Source organism: Carya illinoinensis, chromosome 3, assembly GCF_018687715.1.
Source record: "Carya illinoinensis cultivar Pawnee chromosome 3, C.illinoinensisPawnee_v1, whole genome shotgun sequence".
Lineage (NCBI taxonomy): Eukaryota > Viridiplantae > Streptophyta > Magnoliopsida > Fagales > Juglandaceae > Carya > Carya illinoinensis.
Window position 1 is genome coordinate 3,177,531 of NC_056754.1, and position 14,423 is coordinate 3,191,953.

At 38.4% G+C, this 14,423-nt stretch overlaps 1 protein-coding gene and 2 long non-coding RNA genes across 3 annotated transcripts; 1 reads left to right on the plus strand and 2 right to left on the minus strand.

Annotated features, from left to right (window-relative positions):
• Positions 1–790: 790 nt before the first annotated feature.
• On the minus strand, positions 791–3,351 carry LOC122302512 (inactive LRR receptor-like serine/threonine-protein kinase BIR2). Its single transcript, XM_043113809.1, has one exon. The coding sequence runs from the start codon at positions 3,061–3,063 to the stop codon at positions 1,207–1,209; it is 1,857 nt and encodes a 618-aa protein (XP_042969743.1). The 5' UTR covers positions 3,064–3,351; the 3' UTR covers positions 791–1,206.
• A 6,974-nt stretch (positions 3,352–10,325) lies between these two features.
• Positions 10,326–12,015, plus strand: LOC122302515. The gene is made up of 2 exons (XR_006240478.1): positions 10,326–10,503; positions 11,691–12,015. It is a non-coding gene; the product is annotated as an uncharacterized LOC122302515 (long non-coding RNA).
• Positions 12,016–12,220: 205 nt separating this feature from the next.
• LOC122302514 lies at positions 12,221–14,168 on the minus strand. The gene is made up of 4 exons (XR_006240477.1): positions 13,865–14,168; positions 13,150–13,236; positions 12,541–13,060; positions 12,221–12,465 (listed from the first exon to the last, which is right to left on the minus strand). It is a non-coding gene; the product is annotated as an uncharacterized LOC122302514 (long non-coding RNA).
• Positions 14,169–14,423: the final 255 nt, after the last annotated feature.

A 14,423-nucleotide genomic window follows, 5' to 3' on the forward strand; every position in this document is an offset into this window, starting at 1 on the left:
GAAATCCAGTATGGATTTAGCATTTTTCTCATGGTCTCTCATGGATAGAGTCTCTTGCTTATCCAGTTAAGAAATGATGAGATCTCATCATGATATTTCTAGAGTACTACAATGAAGCCTTACACCACACATTTTCACCTAACAAACATGTGCTTAATCATTTTTTGCCCTTTTATTTAATCGTACATATTTAAGCATTAAAATAGACGGACAAAAATGACAAATTACATATTGATTAGATAAATCTGTGTGGTGCCAGGCTTCATGTAAAATTTCTCATTTTTTTTAGACGGATACCAAGTTACAAACGGCAAATCAGTGGTTAATAATCCACAAGCTCTAAGGACAACCCATGCAGCAGTTATAAATTATAATCACTGATCTGCTTTCTGCCACAGAATCACGAAAGGGAAATTTGTTATCGAGGAAGCACCTCTGATTTTTTCAGTTCTGCCTGTTCAAGGGGGACGTGCCAAACTTACAAGTTCAAGGCACCAATCTACCTGAATGATTTGTTGAAAGACTAAGCAAATAAACAAAAAGATTTGTTGAGAGACTAAATGCATATTGCCAAGTCTACAACCAGTGCATTGCACTGTTGATACTCAAATCATTCCAAAATTGTGGCAGATAAGTTCATATTTGGAGCTGTTAATTTATTGAAGAACTAATGGTACTTCATTGGCAGAGTAATGCAGACTATGAAAGGGATTTCGACAGCAAGTAAAGTAGGGAGTATGAACAACAATAGTTTCATGTACAGGAAAAAAAAAAAAAAAAAACATACATATTTTGTGGAAGCCATTGCTATTAAAGCAAACCAGTATCGATTTAAAAGAGTATCTCAGGTATTCTGGGAACATGGGTACGGGATCTTAATGCTTCAGAGAGCTTAAATGATAAGGCTGTAAATAAGGTGAATGATTCCTTTAATGGCATACTGATGTTAAATGGCAGGCAGGCAGCAACCAGCAGGGGAGTTTATCCCAAGTGTCTTGAAGACTCTCAGCCTCTTTTTAGAGGCTGTATTTCATACATTAAACGGCAAATATATTTTTAACCTTCGGTTTTTAAGTATTTTATTGAATGACACAGCTATATGTAAAAATGGAACAAAACTAGCTAGAATGGAGATGACACCATTTACATTAGTTAAGATCCTTCAAACCTTTACCACAAGATGTAGAAATCCTCAAAACCACTTTGTCATGCTTCTTCCTTCATTGCTCCAGAATCATTTCCTGGTCTACCAAATATCAGTGGAAATTCATCGTCTTGTTCAGAGAAACCATCATCTCTGGACATACTCTTCAATGATTGATAAACCTGGTACATAGACCACCTGTCCTTGGGCCGAGAAACCACACAATTACATGCAATTTTCAGGAACTGCAAAATTTCCTCATCATGCCCTTTTCCACAAAGAGCCATATCGATGGCATTTTTTGTTTGACCAGAAGAAGAGAGTTGATTCACCCAATCCACCAAGTTGCCCTTAAATCCCTCCTCAGCAGTGCTGACATCAAGAGGTTTTTGACCAGTTACCAATTCAAGAAGTACCACCCCAAATCCATAAGCATCTCCTTTCAGGGAAGTAACCAATGTGCTCGGGTATTCTGGAGCTACATAACCAAGTTCTCCCAAATCGCCACTGACATAACTACTTTCATCGGAATGAGAAGTAGTCATCAGCCTTGCCAACCCAAAATCCATTATCCTAGCATCGAAATCCTCATCAATAAGGATCGCATTGGAGCATATGTTCTGATGCAAAATTGGAGGGTGGCACCCATGATGCAGCCAAGCAAGACCCCTTGCCGCACCCAAGCCAATCCTAAACCTACTTGGCCAGTCCAATGCATCCCCACTTCCATGTAACAAAGAATACAAAGACCCATTAGACATGTGCTTATAGACCAAGAGCTTTTCTTCCTCCACCACACAAAACCCCAAAAGGGGTGCCAAATTGGGGTGTTTAAGCTGGCCTAATCGATTCATCTCCAAACGAAACTGCTTCTCCCCAAGCTTACAAGTACTCAAACGCTTGATCAGAAGTGCCGATCCATCAGGCAGCACTGCCGTATAGGTAGTCCCCGTTCTAGTGGTAATACTTATATTTTCTGGGCTGAAATTGTTGGTGGCCGCCATCAAATCTGCCAATTTAACCTTGACAAGCGGTTTCTGAAACAAGGAAACTTGAACAAGCTTGTGAGCCCTCAACCTCTCAGCCCAATCATCATCTCTTCCAAACCCATACCTTCTCCTAGTCCTCTTCCTCAACCTCAAATGGTACCACCACCACACCCCAAAACCCAGCAGCAGAGACCCCGCGGCACCAAACACTCCGGCAGCAATTATAATCGCCAAATTCTTCTTATTCAACCCACCACACTTCCCCAAAGGTTTCCCACAAAGCCCATCATTCCCAGTAAAACCGGCCTTATCAAACCTGCCGAAATACGACGGTAACCTGCCCGTAAGATCATTATTCGCCACTGAAAATTCTTTCAGCCTACCCAAACTAGAGAGCCCGTAAGGTATGGTACCAGAGAGCTTATTGTCCGACATCATCAGAGTATTCAGATATGTACAATTTGCAAGTTCGGGTGGGATAGGACCGGAAAGATCGTTATTAGATAGATCCAAGGTTACTAAGTAATGCAACCAGGTACATGTTTCTTTAGGTATCGTACCGTCCAGGTTGTTGGCTGAGAGATCCAGGTTCTGCATGTTTCCGCAGTATTTCAAGGACTCCGGAAACGTGCCCGACAGGTTCATGTCGCGGAGTTGGAGGCCTAATATGCGATTCTCGCGCTCATTCCAGCAGGTGACCCCAACGAACTTGCATATGAAGCCCGCGGACCTGTTGTTGAAGCTCCAAGAGCTGAGCTTCTCCAGTGGATCTTTCAATGAGTTCTTCAAACCTTCGAGGCACTTGAAGTCGTCCTCCACCACCTGCGCCGAAGAAGCACAACACGCCAGAAACAACGCAATCGGCAGGACAACAAAGTTAAATATCACGAGAAACTTCTTGGCATCGCTCAAACTTATCATGCTGATCATCAAAAGCGAAACAAAACCAGCACCCAATTTTCAAATTTAGAGTTTCTAAGAACTCAAAACCATAAAAAGGTCCAAGAAAGGCGATGAATGTTTACGCGTACAACTGTTGGAAGCAGTAAGGGGGAGAAATCAGGGCCATTGACTTGGTGCGGTAGGAGACTAAATACTGGAAAAGTGGCATCTCTCACAATTCCGTAAGGAGTGGGGTGGGATGGTGTAATTATTGTTGGTATAGACTCATGGTTGATGAATTGTTTTTCAATGGGTTAGTGTGTACTAGATCTGATTAATAATTACAACTTGTTTGACTAAGGTTTGTTTGATTAGAGGACTCTAATTAAAGGAAAGGGATTTTTTTTGACCAAAAGGCTGTAGACTGACCAGGTCCACTGAGAATGCCTGGTTGGATGCAGGATGCTCCACTAGAAATCATACCCTAGCCGTCTTTGAAGTTTATCTCTGTGGAATTTTCCTTTTCTAGACAGCCAATCAGAAACTGGCTCTTTTTTTCCATTTGGGAGTACTGGGCGGAGAAGGTTTGGGACTGTAGGTGGATTTTTACATGTGGGTGGATCGAAACGGTCGTATTGGTTTAGATATTGGTTTAAATCATATGATTATAAAGATAATAATATTGCAATCATACACACCAAAATCTTAAATACCATCATTAGAAAATGGATCATTCATTATATATTAATCTTAAAACATCTTATTGCAGAGAGATGAACAATTTTCATAACATCAAATATTGTAATGGAAATTAATATAATATTTATAACTTATAATGACATAAAAATATATCTACTTTCAAAAACTTAAATGCGTGATTGGATTTCAAGGAATAAAGGAGACTTCGTCGTTCATCCTGATCCTGCAGAGTCGTTGGTTTGAAAAACCAAGTCTTTTTGCAACAAAATTCCGCATGAATTGTAGCCTAACTTGTAATATGGTTTAGTTTCGTGATCGACGGGGATTGAATTTCAAAAAAAAATAATAGTATCTTTCCACGATGAGATTGATGGAACGGAGACGAGTCATAAGGGTTGGGGTTTTGAAAATTCTGAAACGGGAGAGTGGTCAAAGATGAAGCAGTAAATGTTACGTTTGCAAGGTGTCAATCTGTATGCGTAGTTTTGAGTTAATCTTATAACCAGTCCAACTATTTTACTACTAATAGCAGCCCTTTAATGGGTGACCTCCACGTAGACTCCATACTTTATCTATCATGTGCTTCCCTGCAGGAGATCATACCTGCTCTCCATTCTATCCCATGCAACCCAGATGGAAAAAAAAAAAAACTCCGCCCTCTCTGCAACTTTATATATTTAATAATATTTTATTTAATTTTTAATTTTTATTTTAACTCACCTCAATTCGATTTTACATTCAACAGATAGCTGGATGTTACGTTTGCAAGATGTCAATTGGTATGTAGGACTGTTCACATATCCGACCCGACCCGGTAACAAGATATTCCTAACCGACCCGATTCTAGATGCATTCCGTTTATCCGTACTCGATACTCGACCCGATAGCAATTTCGATCCATTGCGGTCTGTCTCCGTCTCCCTCTCTCTCTCTTTCTTGTTCTGAGAGTCAGTGCATACACAAGCTTGTACCTGATTTCTGAGATGTCAGTCGAGCCCTCTCTCTTGTGCTGAAGATCCACCAACAGCCACCATTGATTTCGGATCAACCACCCCAAGATTCACCCCAAACTCTCACAGTCCAGATTTGAGCCCGACAGCCTGAGCAACGCCGGTAAGATCTCTCTCTCTCTCTCTCTCTCTCTCTCTCTCTCTCTCTCTCTCTCTCTCTCTCTCTCTCTCTCTCTCTCTCTCTCTCTCTCTCGATTTTTCTTCATTGCAGTTTGGGGCTGTGATCTGTTGGCCCTTCTCTGATTTTCATCGCCATCGAGCCTCCCAGGCAGAGACGCAGGCAGTCAGTAATGAGGATAACTTCAACACCCGAAGAAATTTTATGACCCCATCCCAGGAAACCCAAAGAAAAGATAACCTAAAGAAAACATCCACACATACCGCATACATGCACAAAAATCACAGATTCACAATAACAAAGCGAGCGAGAGGGAGAGAGAGAGAGAGAGAGAGAGAGAGAGAGAGAGAGTAATACCTATAGATGAGGGAGACCTTCTGAACAACAGATCAATGCCGACGGAGAGAATCTCAACTGTGAAAATTGCGAACAGACCAACGCCAAGGGAGAGCGAGCTGCACATTTTGTGTGAAAACGGGTTACGAGTATTACCCAATAAAATTAGAAACAATTACGGTATAACCCGTTTCCGATTTTTCAAGTAAACGAGTTGATATTTTGTGTCGGGTCGGGTCAAAAAAGGGCCGGGTTGGGTTTACGATTTATTTGTACAGTCCTATTAGTATGTACTATGAATAGCTTTTTCCTCCGAAGGATGGTGTAGATTTTAGGTGGGACACGAAAAGACTTGGTGCGGTCAAACGCTTGTAGTCGTGAAGTGAATATTAATATAGAAAAAAGCTGGATGCAGTCGGATGGCACAAGCGCGGGATAAACGTTGTTGACGTGGAAAATGTAAAACGACATCGTTTTAATTTTTTTTTTTGTTTGCCCCATTTCCTCCTTCTCTATGTGTTTCGGATTTGTCCTCTTGTGTTTAGTTTCACTTTCGGGCTAAGTTTTTGACGCATCTTCCATCTGCAATGAACTTTCTTGTTCAGAACCTATATCCTCTTCTCGATTCTCAGCTACCACTGGTTTGTGTTTTGAGAATGTGAAGTAAATAGCATACAAGATAAATACTGTAGATGAAAGCTGGAACAAGGATGAGAACCCTAGCCTGAGAAACCAGCAGAAATCAGGAATATTAATGGAGCAAGAACGGCAAACCAAGGTAGTGGGTTTTTAAAGCAACATAAAGCATAAGCCATTTGATCTTTATCTGTGTTTACCATAATCATGAATTAGAAAAAAGCCTAGAGGCCTACTAATCAGTTATCCCAAGAAAAGTAATTATGCAAGAAAGGAACTAACTTTCACTTTTATCAAACTGGAAGAATAGCAGATAAGATCAACCGGAAGAACAACCACGAACATTGTAAACAAAAGCTAAAGTTAGCTCCAAATGCAAAAAGCAGCTCAAAAACAGAGTGTTCATCGTTTTTCTTCAATTTCAGAACAAGCTTCACAATTTCATCTTCTCAATTTCTATTTTTTTTTTAAAGAAAAAAATATATAACAGCTGACATGGCAGCTGACTGCCTTCCGTTTGCAAGCAGCGACTGTCCCTAGCATAAGTGATTAATATATTATGGAAGTTGCGAAGCTTTTAGCATAATTTAATTAAGGCCTTACAAAAATCGTTAAAACCGACCGTAACCGTCGGAGCATGAAATTGGCAAAAATCGACATAAAACTGGTTTGACAATAGTAGAATTATGTCAAAATCACCGTAGTTAGTTCGAACTGCTGCACCAATCGATTATAAATTATATCTTTTAGATAAAATGATGTCGTTTCACATATTTTATATATTATATCAAGTGAAACGATTTCATTTTACTAATATTGTTTAGAAAATAAATTTAGAATGAAACATTGTTGTTTGGTTTAAGAAAAAGTATTGGCATCAGCCACTATTTGGCATCAGCCAAAACACACCTTACGTGGCTAAGCAAAGTTACCAATTTCTCCCTAAATAAATTGTCTAATTTCTCCCTAACCCCAAGACCCTAAAGCCCCCCACACCCAAAAATGGCAAACGGCCGGGAGTATGTGTGCTGCGATGGAGAGGGAGGAGGGGGTGACTTAGGTTCAACAGTGGGGATTGTTGGGAGGTCGTGGGGCTCGTTGGTGGTGGTTGGGCTGGCGTACGGCGGCGGCATCGTGGCGAGAAATTGGGAGACCCATTTCGGATTGTGAGCTGCGATGGAGAGGGAGGAGAGGGTTGCCGTGACTCGAGGGACGATGGGAATTGCTGGGAGGTCGTAGGGCTCGGTGGTGGTGGCTGGGCTGGCGTACGACGGCGGCGGCATTGTGGCTAAGTTCATGTAAGACCCATTTTGGGAGAGGAGAGGGGGCTGCGCGTGGGGGCTGTCGTGGACGCTCGAAGGTGACTAGAGGGTCGGCAGTGTGAGGGAGAGCCGGTGAGGTGGTCGATGGCGCTGCTGGGTGGCCGACGATGGTGGACAGAGGCTGAACGCAATGCGGATTGCTTGGCTGGGCTCGATGGTGGTGGTTAGGAGGGAGGAGTACCCGGTTGGGGGCTACCGTGGAGGCTTGAAGTTGGCCGGCGTGAGGGGGAGCTGATGGTGGTGGTCGGTGACTGCAGGTGACGCACGGCGGAGCTGGGTGAGTTGAGAGAGGGAATCGGGTAGGGGGAGGGGATGCACATCGGTCTTGTTTTTATTTTAAAAAAAAAAAAAAAAACAACAACAACAACAACAATAACAAATTTACACGTAAGGTGTGCTACGGATCAGTCGTGAACAGTGGCTGATCTGTAGCAAACCTCCTCTCTCTCTCTCTCTCTCTCTCTCTCTCTCTCTCTCTCTCTCTCTCTCTCTCTCTCTCTCTCTCTCTCTCTCTCTCTCTCTCTCTCTCTCTCTCTCTCTCTCCGCCCCATCGCATTTTGCATCTCCATTTCTGAGTTTGCACCATTCGTGATGTTGAAGGGACACTGAAGACCAACTCGGATCACGCCGAAACCGACGTCGCTAGTTTCCTTCCCCTTTACCAGCCAGTTCTATCCACGTGTGGTAGTTATCAATGGATTTCCTCACCTTTACTGAACTGAAACCATCGGCCTTCACCCCTAAATTCAACCACCCACCAACTTCTCTCAGTCATTTTGGATGTGAATTTGAATATTTGTTTTAGAATAATTACTTCACAAGTTAAATGATTTTTTTTAAAAATAGTTCATAAGTTAATTTTTTTTATTATTAAGAGAAATTGTTATCATTCATTCATCAAGGGACTTACATCTATAATTGGATACATTTTGAGATATTTCCGTATCAAATATGATATCATAAAATACACTATTTCTTTTAGTTCACAAGTTAATTGCTTTAGCAGTTTGTTGATATTTTTTAATAAATAATATTTATTATTAACATTTTTATTATTGCTGTTTCTTTTGTCATTAAGCTTCCATTCAATTTTTTTTTTTTTTTCCTTCTTGTATTCTTGAGGATAACTGTTACAACATCTTTTATTTCCATTGTTTTCCCGTTCGATTTTTTTCTAAACATTCTTTAAGGCAATAAAGAAAAAAAAGCAATTGGGATCAGTTTTTATTTTTAAGTTTACATCTATAGCTTTAGAGAAATAATATTTGCAATCGTGGTTGTGTAAGTACCGTGTAGTCTCTTTAAAAAAATGAATTAATACGGAATTCACATAAAAAAAAAAGCTAACTTTTTAATCGTAGACCCCACTCTTTTTTAAAGCGATTACGTGACGTTTGCACATTTCACGACTGTATGTGGTATTACTCATATCTTTTAAGGCCTGCAATCATATCTTTTAAGGCCTGCAATCAAGAGTCTTAAATAAAAAATTTCTTACGTTTAGCTTTTAAAACCGGATGTACGATATGTTTTATAAATCAATGTTTTGAATACCGTACCGGTCAAGACATTGGAACTAAATATTTTGGTATTGGTACCGTTTCGAGATAGTCGATATATAAATAAATTATACATGAATACATATGTATATATAAATTATAAATAGGTTGGTATGAATTGGGGGTCAAAAAATGAGATTACAACTTGAAAAAATGAAAAAAAAAAAAAAAAAAAAGATAAAGGCCAAAATACCGACCGATACAGGCCAGAACGACCGGTATTTTAGTCGGTACAAAACAAGTACCATATCTATACCGGACCAGTGACCGGTATGGAATATACCGACCGTACCGGCCGGTACGGTACAGTATAAAAAACAATGTTATAAATGCACGAGTAGAAATTAAACCTGTGTGGTTCTTTCTCAATGGGAAGTTGGCTACCAGTTGTGTCGTTAGCCTCTAGTATTCAATTTTGGTATGTCTTTTTCACATGAGATAGAGAGAAATAACGAAAAGTGTGTAGATATTTTTTTGAGGGTATTTTTTAGATTAAAAAGAGGTGTTCTTTTAGTAGAGTTTTGGGCTAAACTACTTGTGTAGAGTTAGTTCGAGTTATACGATAATCAGTTGAGTTGTTGTATCCTAGATGAGTCAAGTCAAAAGAAATTCTGATGTACCAGTTAATTTGAGACTTTGAACACTATAAAAGGCTTGAATCTCTTTAAAAAAAAGTAAGATTGCAGTGCCTCAATTCAAATTGGCTTCGTTTGAATGTTAATTTCATTGTAATTTTCATTATTTATTGTGTATTTCACCAACAAAATCAATATGACTTCCTATTAAATTGGCTCGCATTAATAGATACTTTAATCACAAATAATTTTATGTTGTACATCATATTATAAAATTATTGTAAAACAGATCTAACATATTACATGAATTATAAAATTATTTTTATTAAGTAAATCTAATGTATTACATGAAACTATTTAAATTTATAAATTTATTTTTATAAAACATTTGTGTGGCTTAGCACTTCTCTTAAAGATGTATATATTGCAATATATTGAATCCAAGTATTACACCTATAGGCTATTAAGCATCAATCCATGGGTGGCTTTATCTTATAATTCGTTCTAAGTAATTCCATTAACAAAATTGAAAATATTTATATTTAAAATAAAAGATGCTCAAAAAATTAAAAGAGAAAAATTAAAATCTTAAATTTATTTATTTTTTATGTTTATATTTTTAATAAGTTTTTTTTATAGAATATTTTTAATAAATTAAGTAAAGAGTATTGATATACACAATACTCTTCACAATACTTTTCACGAATCACAACACATTATGTAAACTGAAGGTATTTTTATAAAATAGTATTATTTTTATATGATATTTTATAATTATATTTTTTATTTTAAAATATAATCATTAAATGTATTGTAAAAAGTATTATGTGTTATCCTTTTTCTAATAGGATATCGGATATCCATACAACTCGATAATTCAAAAGAGAAAACCTTCCCGCAGGAGCCTCCGTTATTCTTCAACCAACGGAGTCAAATAGAGACATGCCACGTAGAAGTCACAAGAAAAAACGGATAGATCGCATTGCATGGGATTTCAAAAAAAAAAAAAAAATCTCACTTCGTGTGACTCCGTCCTCCTTCCCCCACCCCCCCCCCACCCCAAAAACTATCTCTCTCTCTCTCTCTCTCTCTCTCTCTCTTTGTGCCAATAAAGCCTTCGAGAATCGGGGGCCACCGTTGACTCCGTTCCCCACTGCCAATCTCGAATTCTTTGTCGACCGAAACCCACTCCCGATCTCGGATTCCTCGTCGACCGAAACCACTTCGTGGTCCGTAAGTCACCTTTCTCTCTCTCTGAGGATTTCGTCTCTTCCTTTCTGTTTTTCCTTCTTTTTCCATTTCTCTAATGTGTTGGTTTTTTTCCTTGCAACCTATCTGTTTGTTATCTCACACCGTAAGTCACCCACTCTGTTGATTGTTTACTGTTTGCAATGCTTGAGTTTTCATTGAAGGGTGTTTGCGTGTGTCATCTTCCACCTTCTTGTAAATCTATGTGATGTATAATATAGCTGTTGTTATGTAATAAGGGAATCGGCTGAATGTAATAAACTGCTGCATAAAAGAAATAAGAATATGCAGGGAAAGTGTTTGATAAAAGTTCTCATAGATTCATATGCATTGATAAGGACAGTTTCGAGGGATCCAACCCCCAGAGTCCTCTTTTTCAACATGTCTTCTTCCTCATTACAACAGCTACATTCTTCATGAAGCTAGATTGTTGCAGGACTATATATATTAGGACTGTATATGGCACTGAATGGAAGAAGTATATGGCCTGAATCGATCTGGATCCACTAATAATTACAAGCAGAAATTAATATTATACGGGCTATATATCTTCAATGCATGGTTTAGTTAGATCAATTACCTTTAATATATTATTGATAGGCAATTATAATGGGAAATCTTTCATGAAGGTTCCATGCATGTTTTTCCTTCAACCTTTTAGATTAGTACCCGCCGTCACTGATTTTTTTCTTATATATTACTTTTTCTTCCCCCTCAAAAAAAATTTCCAGATTATTTTGGGTTTGTGTTTTTGGGAAGATGTTTTTATTTTAATAATGGCATTAGGGTGTTCATCTCATCGGTTGAAGAATATCCAATTTTTTTTTTTAAATAAATTGAAGAATATCCAAATTAAAGACTATGAATATGGTATCAAACAATGGATCTGTGTGGTGTTTTGGTTGTTGTATTTCTTGAGCTAATTAATACAGGTGTTGTTGAGGAGAATACTTTTTAGGCATCCCGTCTATTTCAGAGTTGCTTATGTTTCTCTTGTGGGATAAAACAGGTTAATATTCATGGACTCATGGTTGTTGGGTTCTGGACTACCCTATATGTTTGTGTCATTCTAGACTCATGGTTCATTATTTAATGTCATAAGCATCCAATGTGAGATTATTTCCTGTCATGGCATTACTTCAGAGAAATCTTTGCCTTTTTTACATGTGCAGTTGCATTGACAGCGATGCTAGTTTTTCAAGCGATATGAAACACACGAAAAAGCGATATGAAACACTCTGACAGCGGTAATGGTTCAACTTCTTGGACTTCAAGAGCAAAAGACCAAGCTGATTTGGAGAGACCAGTTTTATTATCGTCATGGTTCTGTTTTGTTATGATTTGTGCTGTAATTATTTTGTATTAAATTTTGTAATCCAAACTAGTACTTTTGGAATGTATCTACATCTTTTTAAATGTAATGAAAGACTGAATGTACTTCTCCAGTATGTAATGCTAATGTTTTGTAATGTAATGAGCATTATGTTAAAGTTCCAATGTCGGTCCATATATTCTTGTGTAAACAAGCCATTGTGCTAATTATTATTATTATTATTATATATTATAATAATAATAATAACAAAAATAATATCAGCAATACACAATAGTTAAAAGCCAACACATGTTCCTAGACAAACAACTTTACATGGACGTTACATGGAAAAAAACATGTTCCTGGACATTATATCAGCAATACACAATATATCAGCAGCTCCATTAGCCATTATATTAGATTGCTCTCAGATTGCACAATATATCTGCAATACACATTGGAGAAGATTGCACAATAGCCAAAAGCTTAATGACAAAAAATATTAAACATTGGAATGTATCCAGATATTCAACATCTGTCTAAATATTCAAAAGCGCAGTTCTGTCCAGCTATTCAACGGCTCCAAATAAACCTTTATCTCCATCCTAACAAGCCTTCATCTCCACTGTCATTAACTGTAACATAAAAAAAATCAAATAAGCTTGTGAAGAATAGCACCATCCTTTCTAACTACCAACTCAAACACCAACCTCATCTCGTGTTTGTACGAATCCTCTAAGCAGGCAGGCTGCCTGCTCATATCAATTGCACTACCAATTGGTACAATTCATTAAACTATGTAGGCAAGAGACCTTAAAGATTTTAGGAACAACTGCAAAATCATATGCTTCTTTAGGCAAGGATTTTTCTGTTGCAAAACAAATTATGAATAAGAAATGAAAGAACTGTTCGTCTTATACCAAACCATCTGAAGACAACAAGATCAAAGCTCTTGCGATATATTATATTTTCCCCAAAGCATTGTTCTTGGCCGAAGGAAGTAATTCACCCTTGAAGCTGTTCTATCATTTTGTTTTTCATTCTCTTAATGGAGGTGGGTAGGATACATTTGATCTAGAGAGTATTATGTTTGCAGAGCTAGCTATTGGAAGCCACTTTCCAACCGAAAGTTGTGAACTTCCACCGAAGGCATGGGGAAATCTCAGCATGCCTGTTTGGCCAGTGATGACCCCAACCTTCAAAGCAAGGAATTTGCCCTGTGTTTATCGACTGCATAAGAAAAATATATGAAAATGGGTTGCAAGAATCAACTTGAAGACATAAGCAGGAATAAAAAAAAAAAAGGCATCAAAGAAAACCTTCAAATATATGGCTGGATAAATGAGAGCCTCCAACCGGTCCCCAGTTTGTAAGTCTTCAACTAATAGTTCACGTACAACTTCAAGCTTCATCAATAAAGGGAAAATAAATATAAATAGGGGTTATTTCATCAAGTTAAGCAATGAACTGGGAGTTAAAATACTACTTCCATTCCATAATGAGAAGAGAGAGACCTTAGATGAAATGATAACACCCACCCTTGATGGTTTTCTTCATTCTCACGATTAACCTTATTATATGAGTGACAGCTGAATAGTGTAAATCATCCCTCAAATATATTCCCTTGATGAAATATAAAGGTTATTTAACAGATAAATTTATTTTCTTATTCTCTTCCTTTTTACAGTAATGACTACAATAACTGACTCCACCAATAACGTTGATAAACTAAACAGGTGACTTATAATCTTGTTCAACTACAGAAAAAGAGTTGTGATTCAGGTGTATTTAGAGGATAGATTTGAGGGAAAATTCTCCCCTCATTTTCTTACTAATTGTTCTACCTACTCGTTCTACAAATTCATCTGAAAAACTAAACACTGTACTGGAAGAAAGAATCAAAGCTATTTCGAAGTTCACGGGCTGCTTGCTTGCACAAGAATTTGGTCTATCCTAAATGGTTGCTATTAGAGCATACGAATAGGCATAGACAAACAAAAAATGAAGGGAAAATGAGGAGAAATTGATACGGACCAGAATAATCGAAAATGGTGGTCGACCTTGACGAACTTGGGGTCCCAGGAATTTGATCTCTGCGTGTTGCTTGCTTGCAGTACTCTATGGCCAGCCCAGAAGATTCAGATTTAGCTGGTAATGTTAGGGTTTGTGAAAGGGAGAGACTAGAGAGAGAGAGAGGATTTCAGTTTGAGACACAGAGAGACAGAAAATGGGTGTGCGAGCGTTGTTCTCGGCAGGAATTTTCCCCTGCATCGCGGCGTAGTAGTTTAAAATTTTAGCCCTTACGTGGCACAGACCAATTGGTCTCCGTTGTTCTCCACTTATAGGAGTATCCGGTCTGAAGCGTTTCACTTCAAAAGAGAAAACCTGGCACAAAAGAAACTCATGGCTGACGGCAACGGTGTGAATTCAAAATTTGAAAAATATCATGTCGTTGACCCCGCATGCTAGAAAGGTAGACAAGCAGCGTCCCGTCCTATCCGATGGGGCCGGGCCGGGGGACCACCTCTCCTCTCCTTTCCTGCGCGACACGAATACAAAAAGACAAAAGGAACCCCGTTTCACCAAAGGCAAA

Excerpts from the sequence above, each read along its gene's own strand:
- LOC122302512 (XM_043113809.1), bottom strand. The coding sequence starts at position 3,063 with ATGATCAGCATGATAAGTTTGAGCGATGCCAAGAAGTTTCTCGTGATA.